The sequence below is a fragment of the Porites lutea genome, chromosome 5 (genome assembly GCF_958299795.1).
Source record: "Porites lutea chromosome 5, jaPorLute2.1, whole genome shotgun sequence".
NCBI lineage: Eukaryota > Metazoa > Cnidaria > Anthozoa > Scleractinia > Poritidae > Porites > Porites lutea.
This window is the reverse complement of record NC_133205.1, coordinates 5,001,372-5,021,471: the sequence shown is the minus strand read 5'-3', so window position 1 is coordinate 5,021,471 and position 20,100 is coordinate 5,001,372. Positions and strand designations below refer to the sequence as shown.

At 39.2% G+C, this 20,100-nt stretch overlaps 3 protein-coding genes and 1 long non-coding RNA gene across 8 annotated transcripts in view; 1 reads left to right on the top strand and 3 right to left on the bottom strand.

The window, feature by feature from the left end:
- LOC140939211 (scavenger receptor cysteine-rich domain-containing group B protein-like) overlaps positions 1-20,100 on the bottom strand; it is a 74,279-nt gene that overhangs the window by 45,826 nt on the left and 8,353 nt on the right. The gene's annotated exons all lie outside the window — the stretch shown is intronic.
- LOC140939216 (uncharacterized) lies at positions 5,505-8,555 on the bottom strand. Its single transcript, XR_012165615.1, has 3 exons — positions 7,303-8,555; positions 6,787-6,927; positions 5,505-6,119 (listed from the first exon to the last, which is right to left on the bottom strand). It is a non-coding gene; the product is annotated as an uncharacterized lncRNA (long non-coding RNA).
- The window catches only part of LOC140939212 (rab-like protein 6), a 40,065-nt gene continuing 31,817 nt past the window's right edge, over positions 11,853-20,100 (top strand). The window contains exon 1 of the mRNA XM_073388787.1: positions 11,853-12,104. Within this exon, the coding sequence (XP_073244888.1) occupies positions 11,978-12,104 (127 nt within the window). The 5' untranslated portion in view covers positions 11,853-11,977. The remainder of the gene's footprint in view (positions 12,105-20,100) is intronic.
- On the bottom strand, positions 16,401-19,623 carry LOC140939214 (uncharacterized). The gene is made up of 5 exons (XM_073388789.1): positions 18,732-19,623; positions 18,235-18,264; positions 17,598-17,787; positions 17,079-17,234; positions 16,401-16,568 (listed from the first exon to the last, which is right to left on the bottom strand). Exons 1-4 carry the CDS (start codon positions 18,757-18,759, stop codon positions 17,114-17,116), a joined length of 369 nt encoding a protein of 122 aa, XP_073244890.1. The 5' UTR covers positions 18,760-19,623; the 3' UTR covers positions 16,401-16,568; positions 17,079-17,113.

The following is a 20,100-nucleotide window of genomic DNA, read 5'->3' as shown; positions in this document are numbered from 1 at the left end:
CTTTGGATAACAGCTAGAGAGAGAAAGCAAAGAAAAAAACTTACTTTGATTGTGAGCACAGTACCGCAGATAACACTGAGGAGGCTTAACTAACCGATACACATAGTAAGCGCCACAGTTTTGGATCTGAATATCGTTTTTCCAGTTGCAACAGTTGGAACCCCAATGGTAACAAACTCGACGAGTGACAACGCCTTCTTTTACTGATGGATGTGAACCGTTCAGCCAACCCGGCGCATGCGTACCACAACGCCGTGTTGGTACACAGAACGTTGGTATTCTGATGCCAGCTGCGCCTTTGAAACGATACCAGTCGGTATAACCACCCATGATCAGGTCTCTCTGGTCACATCTCAAGTTCTTTTGATCAGTATTTGCCACATTACGGTCAGAACCCTCAAGAACGAAATAGATGACGCATGAACGTGCTAAAAAGGAGAAGTGATGAAGAGTTTTATTCACTTGATGGAGAAAGCAGGAAGACTTGTATTTCAATTAATACATGTTATTGTAAATAACAAAGAATTAAAAAAAATCAGCAAAGGATAAAACGAATGAACTGAAAAACAAATTATGCCAGAATGCTTTTTAACTTTTTAAGAAGCAGTTCTAGAGCCTTAAGTTCGGCCCTCAATTTTTGTTTGTTAGTACTTTAAGTCTGCCATTACCTTTTCTTTTAAAAAGCTACCCACTGCCCTTGATGCTAGAGGTTTAGTTTTTTCTAACCTTATTCCTGATAGTTCGCGGCCGAAATGGGAGTAACTAAGTGGCGACACTCAGTTCAGATTCTGACCTGCGTTCTAGCATGGAAACGAGATTACTTGCTCGAGTGATCAGAGTTCCATTTCGGGAGCCTAATCAAACTGTGAGCACATGGTTATTCCGAGAACGGACCTCTGGAGCCAGGTGAGACTTTCACAAAATTATTTAAAATCTTATACAAACGCTCTAATTTAATTTTCACGCTTGCTTGCTAACCTGTCAAGATCACAACTTAAAAGCCGTTACTGATAGGGTCAGCTCAAGAAAAACAATTTTCAACATGCACAATTAAGAAGGGATATATATGGGATAAAATCAGTAGTAAAAAAGCCTGTAGGTGCATCATTCTGAGCTGACTGATCATGATCACTGTGCATGTTCAGAATTATATCATGATTTCCTTAAGATGGAATAATATGTCTACTGAGAGCTTTCAGTGATTCAATATTCTGCTAAGGGTGTAAGTGGGGTTATCGCTAAGCTTTTATGGTTAAGCATTGATGGAACCTGATTTTTTTTTGCCACAGAAATGACGAATATAATCATCAAGAAACGTCTTGCATTGGTTTAGTGAACATTGGTACGATCTGATATCAGACTCTCAGCCCGTAAGGCCCGTTTTCATGCTAGTGTCACCCGAAAAACATCAACTACGTTATGAAAATGTACCAGACTCAACGGTCCACCATACCATCCACTCCATGCAATTACAAGTAGTACTTTAATTTGGGTTCTCAAGTATTTTATGGCAAATATTCTGTTTTGATAACAATTTATTACCGCATCCTTTTTACAGAGCCGTTCACTGTATTGGCTTCTCTATTATGTTAATTATTCATGTTTCTTGCTTTGATCTTTAAAGAACTACGTTTCCGGTGGTTTCTCTGGCCCAGAGCACAAAGTGTTTCGTAGTTGTGCCAGGGCGTAAGAAAATCGATAAGTTTCGGCCAAAGTGAAAAAGACAATATAAGTTTCACCGCAGCTGTTAAAGTGAGTTATCTCAGTAAATCATGATATCTGACCTCCAACTCGTAAGTGCTTGTTAAGTGTGACACGAAAACCGTTCTTTAATGGAGCCGAATTAAATTAACCAAAACGATGACTGTACTCGAGCGTCAATTATAGGGGAATATTAATAAAAGCATAATACCGCTGAGGGTAAAGAAGGAGTGAATTTTTGAAATGGCATGTGTAAAAACCTATGGCATGGCCCAATAAGGGCGTAATAAACACAAAACGAATCAAAGAAATATACCTAATAAAAGCAGCCCCCCCCCCCCCCCCCCCTTTATGGCACCAATTTACCTGAAGAACAGTTGGTCTTTAAACAGATTTCTTTAAGGGTGGGACTGTAGGTAGTCGAAGCTTTACAGAAAATGACGTCAGAATTCCGAGTTCAAATAATCGGGGCTTCAATAAGAAAGTAAGTAAAAAGAGTTTTTAAATTAAGGTGTAAACGACTGGAAACTATAAGAGACCGATAAGAAACAGTATCCTTGACTGAAAGTATATTTTAAAAAAATGTTCCATTTAACCGATTGCGAGAGCATTTTAAAATTAAAAAGAATAGGATTTGTTCTCTGGGAGTTTCATCTCGAAATTGCCTTTATTGCATATAGAAGCACGCAGAGTTTTGAGTTTCTAATTCACGATCTTTACGCTGACTCCCGGAGGCCCGGACGCTGACTGCCTTGAGAAAAGGCAACCCGGCTTTCTTTATGTCCGGTTACTCTAGAGAAAAATCGTTTCAACCGGGGGAGAGGAGGTTTCATCAAGGCGAATGGTTCAGTCCGCGCCAGTATGACCGTCGTCACGTCTTGTTTCATGACTTTAAAGACGGCGGTCAATGTCAGTCTCCGAAGGGATTGCTAAACTATAGTAAGCTTTAACTTGATAACGGCACTATTCTATCTCTTAGTAAATCTTAAGACAGTGTCAGACTTTCAGCCCATAACCGCTTCTTAAGTGTTGCCAAGAGATCATAAAAACATTAAATCTGCCAAAGGCATGTAAGTTCTCTTGGTGCTGGACGAAAACCGCTTGATTACGTTCCTGCAACAAAAGCAACAACGGACTGCCACACTATAGGGAAGGTCTCAATGAGGAACTTTGACGGTGAAAAATTTTTTTTTTCAATTTTGATGGTTAACGGTTACATTTTAAAGCAGTTTTGACTGTTGTCGGTTATTGAGTAGAAATAAAGTCCATGAGTTTAAGAAAAGATTTTCTTCTTTTTAAATTGATATTAACTGTTGCACGATTGTGTTTTGGACTGAGGTTGTCTTTAGCTACGCCTTTCACTGATGAAACTTTGAAATATGTTCAGATATAGGCAAGGTCTTGAAATATTTAGAAAGAGTGTTTTCAAGAACACAGGACCCGTTTTTTCCAGTTTAGAGGTCATTCACGAAGAGCCAGAAGTCCGTGTCGAAATGAAATACCGTCAAACTTTTTAACAGTTGATATTGATCTCCATTTTTGACGGTTGATGGTAAAATTGCCTTTTTCGAAGGCTGACAGTTAAATTTTAGGCCCTTTGTCGGCTGACGGTTAACCCCATTGAAACCCTCTATACTGATCTGATCCTTGATCGTCCCAACAGCACTGGGGTTTGATGGCAAATACCGTAAAATTCCGAAAATAAGCCCCGGGGCTTATATTTTTCAAAGGCCCTTTTTGAGGGGCTTATTTTTGGAGGGGCTTATATTCGGAGGGGCTTATCTACGGAGGGAAATTTGCGTTTCAAAATCGATTGGGCTAGCTTGTAGTGGGAAGGAAATTTACCATTTTTGCTTTTGTATTCGAGGGCAAATTCCAAGTACAAGCCCCCCGGGGGGCATATATTTGGAGGGGCGATTTAAAGGAGGGTTTTTTGCGTTACGATTTTGGGGGGCTTATATTTGGAGGAGCTCTACATGGAGGGGCTTATTTTCGGAATTTTACGGTATTGTTCACTCGGCAGCAGGAGCGATCAGTTTCTTCCAACATTTAGATCTCTCTACGTGGCCCTTGTGCGTTCGCATTTGGAGTATGCCTCTGAGATCTGGAGTCCAAAGTCTGCCACCTTAATAAAGCTTATTGAGGATGTCCAACAACATGTTACGCGGCTTCTCCTACCTAATTTAACTTACAATGAACGCCTTCAGCAGCTAAATCTTCTCCCATTGGTGTACCAAAGAGAAGTTTAAGACATAACAACATTTTATAAACTGAAGTGTGGTTACTGTAACTATTCAGTTGAAAGATATTTTGACTTTTGCTCAGACAAAAGATTAAGGTCATATTCTAGTAATAAGTTAAAGATTAACCAAGTAAGAACTGAATTATTCAAAGGCACTTTTTTCAAGAGATCACCATATTTATGGAACAACCAGCCTGATAAACTCAGGACCTCTAATTTAAGCCTATCATTATTTATAAAACAATGTAATGAGTTCTATAAAAAGAAGAACTTCGACCCTGACCACCCGCATGTCACTTGGATGTAGTGATCGATGCAACAATTATTTTCTGATTAGATTAATCTAGGATATGACATATTAGCAATTATAGGTTTAACATTTAAGATATAAGTTATATATATATATATATATATATATATATATATATATATATATATATATATATATATTCTTTTTCCTTATTTAAGTGTCTGTTGTAGTTTTTGGGTGGACTAGCTCGAATGGTCCGTATGTTCCCTTCTAGTCCTTCCCCACTGCAATAATTTTTGTTTTCTTTAGTATGTAGTTAATTGTTCTCTTATGTAATTTAGCTAAGTTTTCTTTATATATATATAGAAAGTAAACTTCTGTGTCGAATGAAGATACTAAAAATAATGAAAAACGAAAGTCTTCTTTGCTTTTGCGCTACGCGTTTCACCGCTGTTGCGGCTCTTCAGGCATAGCAAAGTGTTTTTATATATATATATATATATATGTATATGTTCTATGTGTGATACCTTTGTTTCTACTGATGCAGTGAAAATGGGATAAATTAAATTAAATTATTATCATTTCACTCTTGTGTTTTTTAAGTGTTTTTGCTCTGTATTGGCAACTGTCTCGATTTTTCTTCTTCCTTTGATAAAGAACCTAAGTGTCTGTGTGTTTCAAGTTGTGAGACGTGAGTTAAATCATGCGCATAGGTCCAACATTTAAAATATCTGTTTTGTTGTTAACATGAACGCAAGAATATTCAGTCATCCCGTAATGTTTGTCCACAGCATCCTACACTGATGACTCGCGTTGAACTGGGACTTGCACGGGACGAAAAAACGGATTTACCGAACGTCAAAGATGAAGTCAAACGGGCGATAAAGGCCACCTTTGCACACCTTTGTACAACTTTGACGCGCGACAAATGTTTACATTTGCCCGCGGTCAAAGACGAGTCTTCAGGCGATAAAGGCCGTTTTTGTCACGCCTTTAACCCCTACCTTTGACGCGCGTCAAAGGTATATTTCATTAGCATTTGTACCCCTATCGAAGGCGTCCTCAAATATGTCTGAGATTCAGGCCAAAGGTGTGACAAAAGCGCGGCAAAGTTATGTCTGTGATTAAAGTCAAAGGCTTGTGAAAAGTGTCGTTAAATGTGTCTGAGCCTCAGGTCAAATGTGTGACAAAGTTGTCGTCAAATGCGTGTGAGATTTAAGTCAAAGGTTTAACAAAAGTGTTGCCAAATATGTTTGGTTTTTTTCCTCCCCTCGCATCGCGCCTCTCGCTCGTCTCGCCCTTCGCGTGAATTCCGCGTTCGCCTCGCGCTTCGCGCGAATGCCGCGTTATTGCCTCGCTAGTCATAAGCGCTTGATATACAGGCTAGAATCCAACTTGAGATTTCAATCAAATTCAATTGCGACCTGGATACCGTTTAAAAAGGTGGACAGATAAGAGACTGAGTTCTTAATCTTGTACTTTATTGTCCTAAAACCTCATTAGATGATTAGAAAGCTGAATAGTTCCTATTAAAACTTAAACGCATAAAAATGATTTTTAAAAACCGTTTCACGATTTATTGTCTTAAGTACTCATTGCAGTCTGTCAATGGACAATCAAAATGACTGCCGCAAATTTTTGAAGCACTATCAATGTTCCAGATACACGCTGTTGTCACGGACGGGAGCCTGCAAAATAGTTAAAACACATCTTTCACGCAAGCCAGTGCACAAATCAAGGTAAGTAAGAAATGTTCTTGATGAGGAGCCCATCTGTCTTGATGTTATCTTTGCGAAGATTTTCATTCTAGAGTGCTTTTGATTCTTGATGTTAGTGAAAGACAAACGCCATGTATCTAACTAAAATCTTCCTCTCTTGTGTGTTTCGTTCCACTGGAGACTTATCACTTTTCCTTGTTTCTTTTATCTGTGAAATAATTGTAAAAGAATATAGCAATTTGGGATAAAAAATACAGTCATAGTGTTTTAAATAAATTTTTCGGCCCCACTCCCTTTTTACTATCGCTCCTTTTCTGCAGAAAATCCCCCTTTCTCTTTATCTTTATCAAAACTTATAGACTCGGTTAAAAATGTGTAGCGAACCTAATGCTTTTGAATGGGAACATTACATTTCGTGTACATGCATTGTCATTAAGTTCGTCATTTGTGAAATTTGACGTTTGAGTCGAGCCTTATTATCACTTAATAAAGTCCAGGAAAATTCAATCAAAATTTCCCTCTATGCCTAAAGCTTAAAATTAAGCTAGAGAAACACTTTATATTATACCTAGCCTGCATAACAAACGTTTCCAGTAGGAGTTATTGCGCGAGTTAGCCCCTCCCGGCCCCTCCTTCCTCTTTTTTTGCCCAAAACTCGCGCGGAAAAGCTTGCTACGCAGGCTATTTTTAAAGTTATTGTCCAGTCACAATAAAGAAGGGACAGCTCGGTATGTTTGAATGATTATTATTAAATGTTGAAACATACCTAGCTGCCACTGTGGTGGTACAAAAATCAATGGAATATTTTAAAAATTATGTAGCCTGAGCCCCATTACGTATAGAACCCAGAAAAATCAATAGGAAGAGATACTCACGTTTGTAAAACATCCGAAGTCTTCAAATAACCACACTTCTTTGTTAGATAAACTGCACTGAATCCTGTTCAAATAAACTTATGTACTTGCTTCAGTACTATGCCCATCAAAGTCTGGTACAGATATTTTTATTGAAGTACACTGTCCATGAAAAAAATATATATGTAAGTCTTATATTATTTTGTAGTTAAGCATAACTGTTAGAAAAACCAGAATTGGGTAATCTTGATGTTAGTACGTTCTAACATGGAGTTTTGACTTGAATTGCATTGTGAAATATAAGCCAGCTATTACTTTTGCAGATATGCACTAACCCTATTAAGAAGAAAGGGCTTGATCTAATGTATTCTCTACTGTGATATAGAAAAATTTTTAAAGTTTACTGAACCAGATTTAACAATCAGAAAAGCTCCCAAGCACGACATCCACGCCTGTTCGGAGTTGGTTTCCGTAAGCAAAACTATGAAGTTTGAAGAACAACTATTGTATGCACACATAGAAAAGAATGACACGTACCTTTTGAACAAGTTTGTGGTCTAAACTCTATCAAAGATAAGGGTGAAAATATTTGTTAACAAAAGCTGGACTGCTTCGTACAAAAAACCAGCTTTTGTTTTCTTCAGATCTGCGTAGTTTGTTTGTTTGCGCGGGCGGAGAGAGTTTGCAGCCGCGACAATTTCGCGCCAAAAACAAGGTGTCTTGCTTGGGTTCAGTCTTCCATCGTCCAATTGTTGAGTCATTGTTTTGCGTCGCTGTCATCATGGTCATATACATGGTATATTGATCGATCAAGGAGAAAATGATCCACTCAAGATAAGACAACAAAAATCACTTCGAAAAAGTACATATTCTAGAACATTTTCAAAAATAATTATAGAACAGCAATTACAATGATTACCCGCCCGTGTTCGGTATTATCGTATAAATATCTTTAAAACAGTATTCAAATACAGCTTTTTAATTTCCTTTCTTAATATCAGTTTCGACATAAGTGTTTGTAGACGTAATTCATCGCATATTTGCTCTCACCTTTCAGCACCATTCGAAAGTGTTGTAAAAGTGTAGCGGTCGTATTTGACTTCATTTTTGACTAGTATCAAAGGTGTGGTCACAGCCACTACACTTTTGACTTCATCTTTGACGTGCGTCAAAGGTAAAGTCAAAGTTACCAGCATATTTGACAACGACTTTGCTAAGGGTTAAAGGAATAGCAAAGCATTGATTCATTTGACTTCATCTTTGACGCGCGTCAAAGAAGAAGTCAAAGTTGTTACCAATTTGACTTTACCTTTACCGAGGTCAAAGGAGTAAGCAAAGAGTTTATATATTTGGCGACATCGTTGACGCGCGTCAAAGGTGAAGTCAAAGCCAATACCATATTTGACTTAACTTTTCACGCGTGTCAAAAGTGCAGTAAATCCAATTTTTCGTCCCGTGTTGAGACTCTAAGAGTTCGCTGAAGCACATCGTTACCCGTGGTCTTTGGATCAAGAGGGGTACGAGACTAACCAGGCTTTGTGAGCATACAGTCGCTCTTACTGCAATTTGGTGCCAGATTTGTCGCTCCTCTCACGACTTCATACAGCTTGCGCAAATCTTAGTGGTTACGGACGCGCTTTTCTGGAAAAAAAAACTCCAGGCCCCGGTTGTTCAAACGTTGGATGGCGCTATCCACCGGATAAATCACTATCCAGTGGATAAGTATTACGGAAATCAATTACAATATCCGCTGGATAGTGATTTATCCAGTGGATAGCGCTATCCGACGTTTGAACAACCGGGGCCAGCTATACAGTAACTAACAATTACTATCTTATATAACTCATAATTGAAGAGAAATCTAACTTTTGTTAGTTAATTACGGTTTTATGCTATTCTTATCATTTTGAACAAAGGGAGAGAGTCGAAATATCACCTCTTATGGTATTAGAAAAGAGAACGTACAGCGAATAGACATGCTTCCCTAAATAATCCTCCGCAAACAGTGCCTTAACAAACACGGCGGTGCTCTTTCGAATATCTGCCATATTGAAAGGCGTGGCTGCACCGATCGACTCAGGCTGTCTTTTTCAGTCCCGACTCATGGAGCGTCATGATTCAGGGGAGATAAAAATAGGCATAGGGGATGTAAAGTGTGTTTGGTTTTAGAACTCTCACATAGAACGCGATTTGAGTAACGGAAAGTTTGAGCAATGCTTTTCTTTAGGAGAGGATGAAAATGAAGAGGGCACAATAAGTTAAACTTGAAAGGAAAGGGATTGAAAGCGTACATCGTTGTTTCACATGCTGTTTTGAAAGAAAATGGTGGAAATCAGGAGAAAAAGGAGCCTTTAAAACAGTTTTAAATGCTTACCACGAACTACAACTTGCACTGCATCTCTAAACCCCGGCTGAGGGAGATTATTTCTGAGGAAAGATACCTCGATTGAGTAGATGAAATCTGGCTCATTGGCCACGGCTCTTCTCAGAATTAGTGTAGCTGGAACTATGGCGCTGTAGTTTGCACGAAATTGCGGAAGAACAGAAAACGCCTCTCCGTTCCTGTTGCTTGCAATAACTACTGGTAAATCACCAGCATCCCTTTGCCTTCGAAATGTGACACCCCGAAGAATTTCGGCCCCTTCAGAGGTTCCTGCAATCAGAAATTTCCAGACAAGTTGCACGTAAGTGTTGTTCAGACCTTCAACCAGGATTGTTGGTTTCTCAGGCTGTTTTGTCCAACGGATTGCGTCTGCGGGAAAAAAAATGCGTTATTTGATGTGCCAGAACTACCACCGACAATGAAGATGTTATTCACTTTAGATAAATGAAGATTACTCGAAAACTTAGCTAAACTTACCAGATCGCTGTAACGAGGTGACAATCCAAAAAGCGGTCAAAACCCAAAGAGCAACACTCCAGTGAGATGTATTCATATTCACTGAAATGAATGTTCGTGATGTTTGTAAATTCATAAAAAGTTTAATTAATGTATTGAGCCTTGCCATACATGTACATGTACAGTAGTAACTGTGAATGTTTGTCCCTCATTTAGAAGAAATCTATGCGGTAAAATATACTTACTAGCTGCGACAATTCCTCGGGCTGCTTAGGTAGATATGAGTAACGAAGTATTCTCGCAGTTTCTCTTATACCCCTAGTACTCTGTCGGTTATAAACATTTACGTGGTCGGTTGTACGCACTACTCTGTCGGTTGTACGTACTACTCTGTCGGCTGTGACATTAACTCTATCAGTTGTATTTACTACTTTGTCTGTTGTACGAACTACTACAGACGATTGTAAATATTTACTCTGTCGGTTGTGTACATTCTTCTGTGGGTTATGTACATTACTTTGTCGGTTGTACGCACTACTTCGTCAGTTGTACGCACTACTCTGTCGGTCGTACGCCCTACTCTGTCGATTAAATGCATTACTCTGTCGGTTGTATGTACTACTCTGTCGGTTGCAAAGATTTACTCTGTCGGTTGTACGCATTACTCCGTCGGTTGTGTACATTACTCTGTCGGTTATGTACATTACTTTGTCGGTTGTACGCACTACTCTGTCTGTTGTACGCACTAATCTGTCGGTTGTGTACATTACTCTGTCGGTTATGTACACTACTTTGTCGGTTGTACGCACTACTCTGTCGGTTGTTTACGTTACTCTGTCAGTTGTACGCACTACTCTGTCGGTTGTACGCCCTACTCTGTCGGTTATGTGCATTACTCTGTCGGTTGTACGTACTACTCTGTCGGTTGCAAAGATTTACTCTGTCGGTTGTTGTACGCACTAATCTGTCGGTTGTGTACATTACTCTGTCGGTTATGTACATTACTTTGTCGATTGTACGCACTACTCTGTTAGTTGTGTACATTACTCTGCCAGTTGTACGCACTACTCTGTCGGTTGTACGCACTACTGACTGTCAATGAGAATTCTGAAACAAATGGCGCAACACAGCAGCGTTGTTTTCAACTTTGATGTTTGCCGGCTTTCCTAATCAGTCTCCTCTACTAACTATGGTTTAAATTAATGATTAGCTAATGATTGGGATATTTGTTTGGCATCAATTTCCATAGCGAATAAGGACGTGTAATTGGGCAGGCATTATATAAACAAAAAAACACGGCCCCCAATTAATGAAGAAATAGAATAGTGAAATCATCTGGTTAAGAAACTCCGATCTTTCCTAGATGTGTGGTATGTGATGTGCCTTCTTGTATGCCACAATATCAAGGACACTATCAGATGATTGAGGATGTGCCGCTGGGACCCTGGAACCCTTAACCTATACCAGAGCTAGTTCAGCTGAATTTCGCTACCCTATACTAGAGTAAACTCCCCTAATCCCCCCTATCCTAGAGTAGCTGTTTTCCAGAAACTACTGAGGTGACTAGCACAGTCAAGCCAAAACAAAACCTTATACCACAATCCCTAGTCTAGATAAAATCTTAAACCAACTGATCAGTTTTATGAATCTAGATCCAAACGCTCTGATTTATATACCCTATCCTAGAGTAAACTGCTTGAAAACCATACCCCTCACAGCGGCACATACCTATATAGCCCATATATGGCAGTACCCCCGTCTTTTCTGATTTTCTTCAACGTTTCTAATAGTGTTAATTCACTTGCTCTTACAGAAGTGTCAATGACTGTAAATTAAGGTGATTCAAAGCTTTAAAAAGAGAATCCTCCAACTTACTTTTCAATCGGAAATGACCGGAAGTCCTAATTAATCTAGGACTTGAAATCCTGTGCTCCCAGAGCCTCCTGGTCCTCGTGCTCAGGCCCCCTGGAGGGGTTAAGGACGAGAATGTGCTTAAACTCCCTAATCTCGTCCTCTCCCGTCCCGCTTGGTATAAGCCTACCTACCTCTATGAGGTCAAGACAACTTAACGTGGGATCAGGCTCGGGTCTGTTGTAGGAAAAAAAAAGCCAAAAAACGGGCAGAAGATCTTCCCTATTTTCTTCCCCGCCCCAGGGCCCCGGGAGCCTCGAGATGTTTTCCGTCATTCTTTGCAAAACGCCACGTCTTGACTGAGTAACCGAGCTATCCACCATCTTTGCCACGAATGTCACTTCACGATGTCTCCTTTGAGCATCGTTTGGGTTAAAAATATTCAGCATTTATCACTCGACGTGGATCTGCACGCTAAGTGATGTCCACACCATAAAGCAGGTTGTTCGTTACCCTGCAGCCATGTTTTCTGCCCTTAAGAAGTGGGCTAAGGGCGGCAATGAGGATTCGAAGATCAGCACTCCTCTGGGAGTACGAGCCATGGGCCTGGCCTTACAGCGAAAGTTCGTTCGTGGCGTACAGTATAACAGTAAGTTTTTAGGTTTCTCTTCGTAACGTAATATTCCCAGAAGTCATTTTGGTTCAAAATGGACCCAGCCGATTTTATTTAATTTCCCTTATAAACGCAAAAATTAGAGAAAACTAGCCCTATTTTTAATTTGTTAACTACGATACAATACTCTATCAATGTAAAAAGTATCAGCGAAAACGATTTTTGAACTGTGTCCGTGGTTTTGTAATTATGTCCGATTCTTACTGACATTGACTCTTAAGACATCTGAACAGAACATCTTAGATTTTGAAATGATAATTTTTTAAAAAAGATTTATACTCTTAGAATAACTACTCTTCCCTAAGAAGAAATTGCCCAATACTGAAGAGAATATAACCTAGCCGAGTGTACATGTAGCTCAGTTGAGCCGCTTCGATATATTTGATCTTCAAAATTGCCTTTATTGCATATAGAAGAATCAATAAACTTTAAAAAGGCGCATGCGCATTTTTCAGTCCTTATTTCACGATCCTTACGTTGACTGCGTTGAGAAGACGTCACCCGGATTTCTTTATGTAAATTTATTCTCAAGAAAAATCGTTCCACCAAGGAGGGAGGGGGCTTCATCAAGGCGGATAGTTGAGCCCACAAGCAAGTATGACGTAAAATCTTGTTTCAATGACTTTCAAAATGGCGACGAACGCTTAAACGTATTTTGAGTAAAACAGCAACAACAAAGCACTTTGCCGCGTCCTTCAAGGTTTTTCTATGGTTCTCAGAATCAGTCGCGAATGTTTATCTTAGCCTCGCGGGGTTCCAATAAAATGACACTCTTAAAAACGGTTTTGCGCTTCGTTTTTTTTGCATTTCTTAGAGACGTCAGCATATGTTATAGTCTGCACAATTCCATGGAGCGCAGCAAGGTTAGAACTTCTGTGTAGGTCGTGGAGGGGGAAGGAGAGGGGCCGGTTAAAGTGAAAGAAGGGCTGATTCGAATGCGTAAAGGTTTAGCATACCACGGGGTTTGGGAGTATAATATGCTCCTCAGGAAAATTTCAAATTAAAGTGTTCTGAATGGCTAAAAAATTTAGACTATCATCCCAATAAAGAAAAATGTTCAGTAATCCAGCGTGAAACAATATGCTCTTTTTGAAATAGAAAGTTACTTGGTCCCAGGGTTAAGTAAATTCATTAGTTAGCCAAACTATTTCTTTAAGACAGATACGATTATAAGAAATACTGGCATTAGAAAACAAATGATTCGAGGATGAGTAAAGTCGGACGAGATCGAGGGCGCTTTTTTGAGGGAGCTGGGGGAATCTCATGCCGTTGTGGTCCTTGACTTCTTTACTTTCTTTGTAATTTTTCTTCGGTCATCACCGAGAAGTTGGCTCTATCTGCTTTGCCATCACTGACGATTCTTGGATTGAACATAATATTACGTTACAAGAGGTTTTGGGATTGGTGATTGCTCGAGATTCAATTGTGTTTTGCAATCTTCTCTCATGGTTATAATTCTATCTAGACTTCAAATCCAAAAGTTGGCTCTTGCTCTTGGAGATAGCCATATTCATCTCTTATGGTCAGGATCGTTACAGAGTTGACAAAAGCACCAAACTTTGCACAGCGATAGCCTATTGCAGTACCATGAATATTAGAGGGGGTGCCCACTGCAAATATGCCACTGAAGCGTGCTAAACAGGATTTAATTATTGTAAATTTCACCTGCTGGGGTCCCTGTGGTGTTTTGATTGAAAATTGTTATTTAATACCTTAAATCACTCTGAATTCTATTCTGAGGTTGTAAACAACAATTTCACTCGAACATCTGGCATTCCCATCCATCTTGAGAAACTGTACCCCAGGATGGCGGGGTTGTAAGATTGCATGTAAAGGAGGGTTATTTTTTTACCCCACCTGAGCAGGTTACCTCACCTACCTGGGGTCCCCCACCTTTATATATGTTAACAGGCCCTAAGTCTCAGGAACCGTGAAACTGGTAATAAACGGTATACCTAACCCGGGACTAGCTGTGATACTACCGGCCATCTTCAAGAACGTCAGCATAGCAGCCAAAGAAGCCATTATATCAGTGTAAAACGAATATTAGATTGCGGTTGTTTCATGCGTCTTGTTTTGTGACTTTTTCTGTGTTCTTTTTTGACACCATCTCTAAATATCAATCATGTTCAAAACACCCCTACTAACAAAATATTTCGTAAAGCTCTTTAGAATAATATTCAGCAATAAAAACAAGGTGTGACCAGGAGCCGATTTCTAGGCTCCTGGTGTGGCAACATAGGCATAAGTGAATGCAAAGTTTTGCAGTATGTAATCTGTCAAAAATCTGTTTGAGTGGTCAAAGTTGGGGTTGATGGGCTTCTTTATCATGACCACTCCATTATTATAAGGGACCAGGCCATAATTATTGTTGACCCTTGCTTTTTTGGTATTTTATGTAATTTTCCACAGCATTATTTTGTGAAAAGTTGGTAACTGAATTGCTCTTGAGGAATTCATGATCGTAAGATTTCGTAACCACGGGGTATTCGCCTAATTGCATCAAACAAATTACATTCATTTTCATAAATGATGCATCATTGGTTGGCTAAAAGAGGCCTTGTTCCTGTAAATTTCAGCTCTTCTGAAGTTAGTTTGTTTGTAAATTGCAACGCACGCGACGACCTTCCTTTTTTTTGAAAGATCGTATAGAACTACCATTAACACTCTGGTCCAAGGGCTCTGAAGTGAATGAGCCGCTTACAGGTGTATAGGCATGCAGGGACCTCATACACTTGTTTTTAAATGCAAATGTGCAAAAAATAAAGAGTGTTAAAAATCCCTGGAGAGGCATGTTTTACAACCTCGTCCCCAGGGCTTAATAAAAAGGTGGAAAAAAGTAAAACGACCATATTTTACGTCAATAACTCGTGACAGTAATTTGTAATAATAAGTGATAAACTTGAGGTCGACGGTGCGCTCCTTTTACCCCCCTCTCTCCATTAATTCTCCGTTTTAAGGGTATTTAAAGCTAGTCAAAGCTACACAGAAAAAAGAGAAGTTGAAATAAGGAGATGCTGACACCGGGCTCGAACTCGGGACCTCTCGCCCCGAAGGCTGCGCACTAACCAACTGTGACACCCTTGCTCCTCCTTTTCCCCCTGAGGACGAGGTTGACATGTTTTAATCATTATCTCAAGGACAGGGTTACCAACAAAGCAAATTATAATCTAATCTTAGCGGCACAATTACAAAGTGGGCGCGTTGTCAGTTACGGTTCATGAGGTCGTTCATGTGGCATGTCAAACTTTGACGATTGTATCGTTTAGGGTGTGATACATTTGAGTTTTATGTTATTGTATGACATCCTTGAAAGCTGGCTTTGTGATCTGTTTAAATTGATATGTAATGATATTATCACTGGTAAGTCTTAGCAGTGACACTGATAGCCGCACAGTCCGCACAATGAACATGGCCACACTTACCGTGTGGAGACTGGGCACTAGTCAGTATTATGTAAATGTAAAACTATTTTGAATAGTGTAACAACAACTAAATATTACCAAATTAAAAACTTAAAAATTTGCAACAAATGTTTTTTAGCCAAATCAAACAAGAAGAGTACTCACCACAGGGCACCCAATCTGTTATTGTAGGTGAAAGTTAACCCCCCCCCCCCCCCCCCCTTTTATCTGTAATTAGGACCATTTGTAACGGGCACCCCCTCCAGTATTAATCGGTAGGTGCTAAGGAAGCTCTGTGCCAAATATGACACTTTTGTCACGTCTGTAACGATCCGGCCTATATTTTGCACTAAGAGACCCGACTAGAAGATGAGTAAAGTCGGACGAGATCGAGGGCGCTTTTTTGAGGGAGCTGGGGGAATCTCGTGCCGTTGTGGTCCTTGTCTTCTTTCCTTTCTTTGTAATTTTTCTTCGGTCATCACCGAGAAGTTGGCTCTATCTCCTTTGCCATCACTGACGATTCTTGGATTGAACATAATATTACGTTACAAGAGGTTTTGGGATTGGTGATTGCTCGAGATTCAATTGTGTTTTGCAATCTTCTTTCATGGTTATAATTCTATCTAGACTTCAAATCCAAAAGTTGGCTCTTACTCTTGGAGGGAGCCATATTCATCTCTTATGGTTTTAGTTTTCTAGCTTGCATTTCATTGACTGTCTAATACATAAACAAGTAATTGTGGGAAAGCACGTATTTTTCATTTTGTCTCTCAAACCAGAGAAATCTGCAAGATGGGTGTAGCATTCCCCCTTAACCTTGTACACCCACAGGCTGGTCAAAGGTCAAACATTGGGCTAACTGCAATGGTCACGTCATTAAGATGATGTTTATTACTTTAGTTATTTCTGGTATTTTTCAAAATTATAATTACTGCAGCCATAAACTAAAACAGCTCCTTATAGATACAAGGATTGCTAAAATTTGCCTCTTAAATTACTTTTGTAACTGCTGATGGTTATCATACCGAGAAAACACCTGTGAAAAAAAAGGAAAACAGATTTGAAAGTTGTCGAAAATTGTGTTTATCGTATGTTGGGTAACTTTCACAAAGTAAAATGACTAAAATCATCTTGATAATAAATGACGAAAGGGGTTTAAAATACTTTAACTGCAAAGAAGAGTTCGTTTTAAAAAAGTCGAAAGTAAGGTCATCTAATTAACTGACCACATGGGCTCTGAGTGGCAGAGCCCCTTCCCCCGAAATCAAGGATGGCAGAATGGGAGTTTTCGTTTTCGCGCGGTTTTCCTTTCAAGAGGGTGATAAAATCTCTGTAGCTTCGCTGAGGCCATTGTGGTAACAATCCTTAAAGAAATTTAAAGCTGTGGTAACTAAATTGATTATCATTTGTTAACTTACTTTAAGGAATGGACTTCCTTTGTTCTCTATGAATTAATTGCACTTCAACAAGTTAAGGTGAAAACCGAGAACACTGAAAGAGTACGCTTAATAATTGGCAAAATCACAGTGCATCCATCATTTCTTACCTTAGTTGTGATTATGGAGTAGCTTGAAACACTTCTCAAGGAAAGCCAAAATGACTGTAAACACACTTGAACGGAAACACGGACAAAGATCTCTTGTTTCCATATCCAAAGGGTACCACCACCTTGTTATGGAAGAATACTCTGTACCCGATGTTCCTGGTCAAACATGCAAGGTAAAAATTCAGAGCTCCATAGTTGTCAACAGGAATCCGTGTTAAAAATAACAAATGTATTTCTCTCAAAGCTAGGCTGACCCGTACGTAAAATCAAAGTTCCTAAAACGTTTGGAAAATATAAACTTCATTTTAGGGCAAAAAATCTCCGGAAGCTTCAGAGTGTTTTTGCCAGTTGTGAAGCAGGTTATTAAACTGTCATGTCCACTGTCATGTCTACATCTAACAAAATAAGATTTTTTTGATATATAATATATTTAACAGCGCCGACATCAAAAGGGGACTTGTTGCTCACTAATTACCAATAATTACGTTATTGATCCGTATTTTCAGAGTTCATTTTTACCTTCGAACTGTTCCGCAGCCTTTCAGAGGAGCCTTTATTATAACACTCTTCTTGGTCAAATAATTCACACCACAGCTGGGATCGTTAAGATGAAGTAGACGGGCATCCGATCCCAAGGGCAAACTGTCACGTGATATGTGAGCCACCATGGCAGAGGGGAAGCATGAAATAGTAAAGGCAAACCTGGGTCCTACGAGTAAAAGAGTGATAAACAAGAAAAAATATCACGAATCCATGAAATCGTGGTTGTAAATCGTCTCGTGTAATTATCACCTTAATTACAGGTATAACTTATTTCTCAAATGTATTATTTTAAGAATAAAATGCTAAAATAAATATTTCAGTATGTTGAAGTCGTTGTTAACTGGGTAACTGAGGGGATCAAAATTCAAAATGGAGGTTCTATAACGTCATATGACGTCAGAATCCAGTTTTCAGTGATTCACGTAACACTCTTAGCTTAAGCTTTGGGTGCTTTTAGCTTATCCTAGGGAGCCTTTTTTTGCGTCATTTTCGCTGTCTTCGTTTTCATATTTGCTTCAGATTCTTAACATATTAAACAAGGCACTTTAGATCTGTCAGAGGATTATTCTTTTTTCTGCTTGACCAATAATTTGTATGAGTTTTAGATACTTACTCGTTGGTGAACGCCGAGTGGTGGGGATTACTAAAAAAAATTCGAAAAAGTAGAAATGAATTAAAATTTTGTGCTAATACAATAAACTAATTGTAATATAAGCACAAACGTGTTATTAGCACAAGGTTTAATTCGCAGAGTTTTGGGTGTAGCTAAGTTAATGGGATATGTTTGAAACGTCAATAGGAGAATAATGAGTTTGACATCAAAACATCTAATTGTTAGCTACAATGTGTTTAGAGAGGTCGACAGTACATTTAAATGTCACCATGGGATGTTATTCGTTGAGTGCCAGCAAGAATAACCTTCGCCAAGAATGTGCAAGGTCTCAGGAATTATACTTCCGTTTAATTACAACCTTAAAAAATAACTTTACTTAAATGCCCTAAGATTCTTTCTCTGTCCAATTATACTCTCTTGTCTTCACCAAGCTGAATGTTAAATTAATCATCATTGTTTTCTTTTCCGCTTGACTGAATTAATATGATTTTACTTACTCCATGGTGAAGGCAAAAAGGTGGGCATTGCTGAAAAAAAATTAGATAAGGTAGAGCTGAATTAAAAATTGCTAATTTAAAACAATGACCTAATTGTAATGGCATAGGCGTGTGAATAGCGCATTGGAGAGATTAATTCGCAGGTTTTTGGGATGTGGCTAAGCTAAAGGTCCTGTAACTCAAACTCCAACCCTTAAATCCAGACGCTTTTATTTGCTACTTCGCCTGCAACCGCGTGAAATTAAACCCAGCGTTGTTATTGTTATGAAGGGAAGATGCACCTTTTATGTTAGAAATGTAAACAGGAGAATAATTGGTGGTTGAGCATTAGAAAACCCCACTGTTAATTGCAATGTGTTGAGATAAGCCGGCATATAAATGTCGCCGTGGGCGACAGGGGGGATGTTATTCCTTAACTTCCAGCAAGAAATAATCTTCACCAAATATATGTTTGTTAGAAACTTGTTTTATATAGCTAATGAAGGAGAAGAAAGAATACTCAAGTGTATAAGCATCCTTTCTCCGTTTAATCAACATTGTTTTCTTTTCGGCCGCGTTACTGATGATTTGTAATATATAGATTTAACCAAGGCTAAAGGCAAAGCTCTTGCACTTGGAATTGAATACTCGTAACTTGGATAACTTCATAAAAACACGTAACCTCGATGGGTCGACACCTCTGCCCGCGAAAAGGTCATCTGATACTGATCAGTGCATACTCTGTTTTGACAGCAGTCAATTGACCACAACACGGATGTACAACATCAAGTTGCAGGCTCTCACACCAGCGAAAAAGTGCGAGATTTCACATTGTTGCCCTGTGGTGTGGGCGGACGGGTGGATGGACTGACGACTGTACTGTCACGTGACTACCAAAACTTCTCGGACTGGATTGATAACCAGATTTGCTTTGTTCGCGCGCGCGTGGGACTCCACAATGATTTCACTCACCGGTGGGAGTTGCTGAAAACATTAGAGAAAGAAGAACTGATTAACATTTTGTATTTAATACAATAAATATAGTTTAATAAGCACAAACGTGTTATTAGCATATTTTGGAGTGTGACTAAGCTAAAAGGTCCTGTAACTCAAACCCTTGAAGCCTTAAATCCCTACAGGTTCATTCTTCACCTGCACCTGCAAATGAAATCCAGCGTTCATATAGGGAAAATAGACCAGTACCACGTTACAAACGAAACGTTAACAAGAGAGTCATTGGATTGACATTTAATCTTATTAAAGAGGCCGACTGCACATGTTAAAGTTACCTGTGCTTCCGTTTCCCTATTATTGGCTTAAGTTTCAGCAAAGAATAACTTTAACACCAATTCTTTTCTCTTCGTCATGGTTTCACTTACAGAAAGTGTCC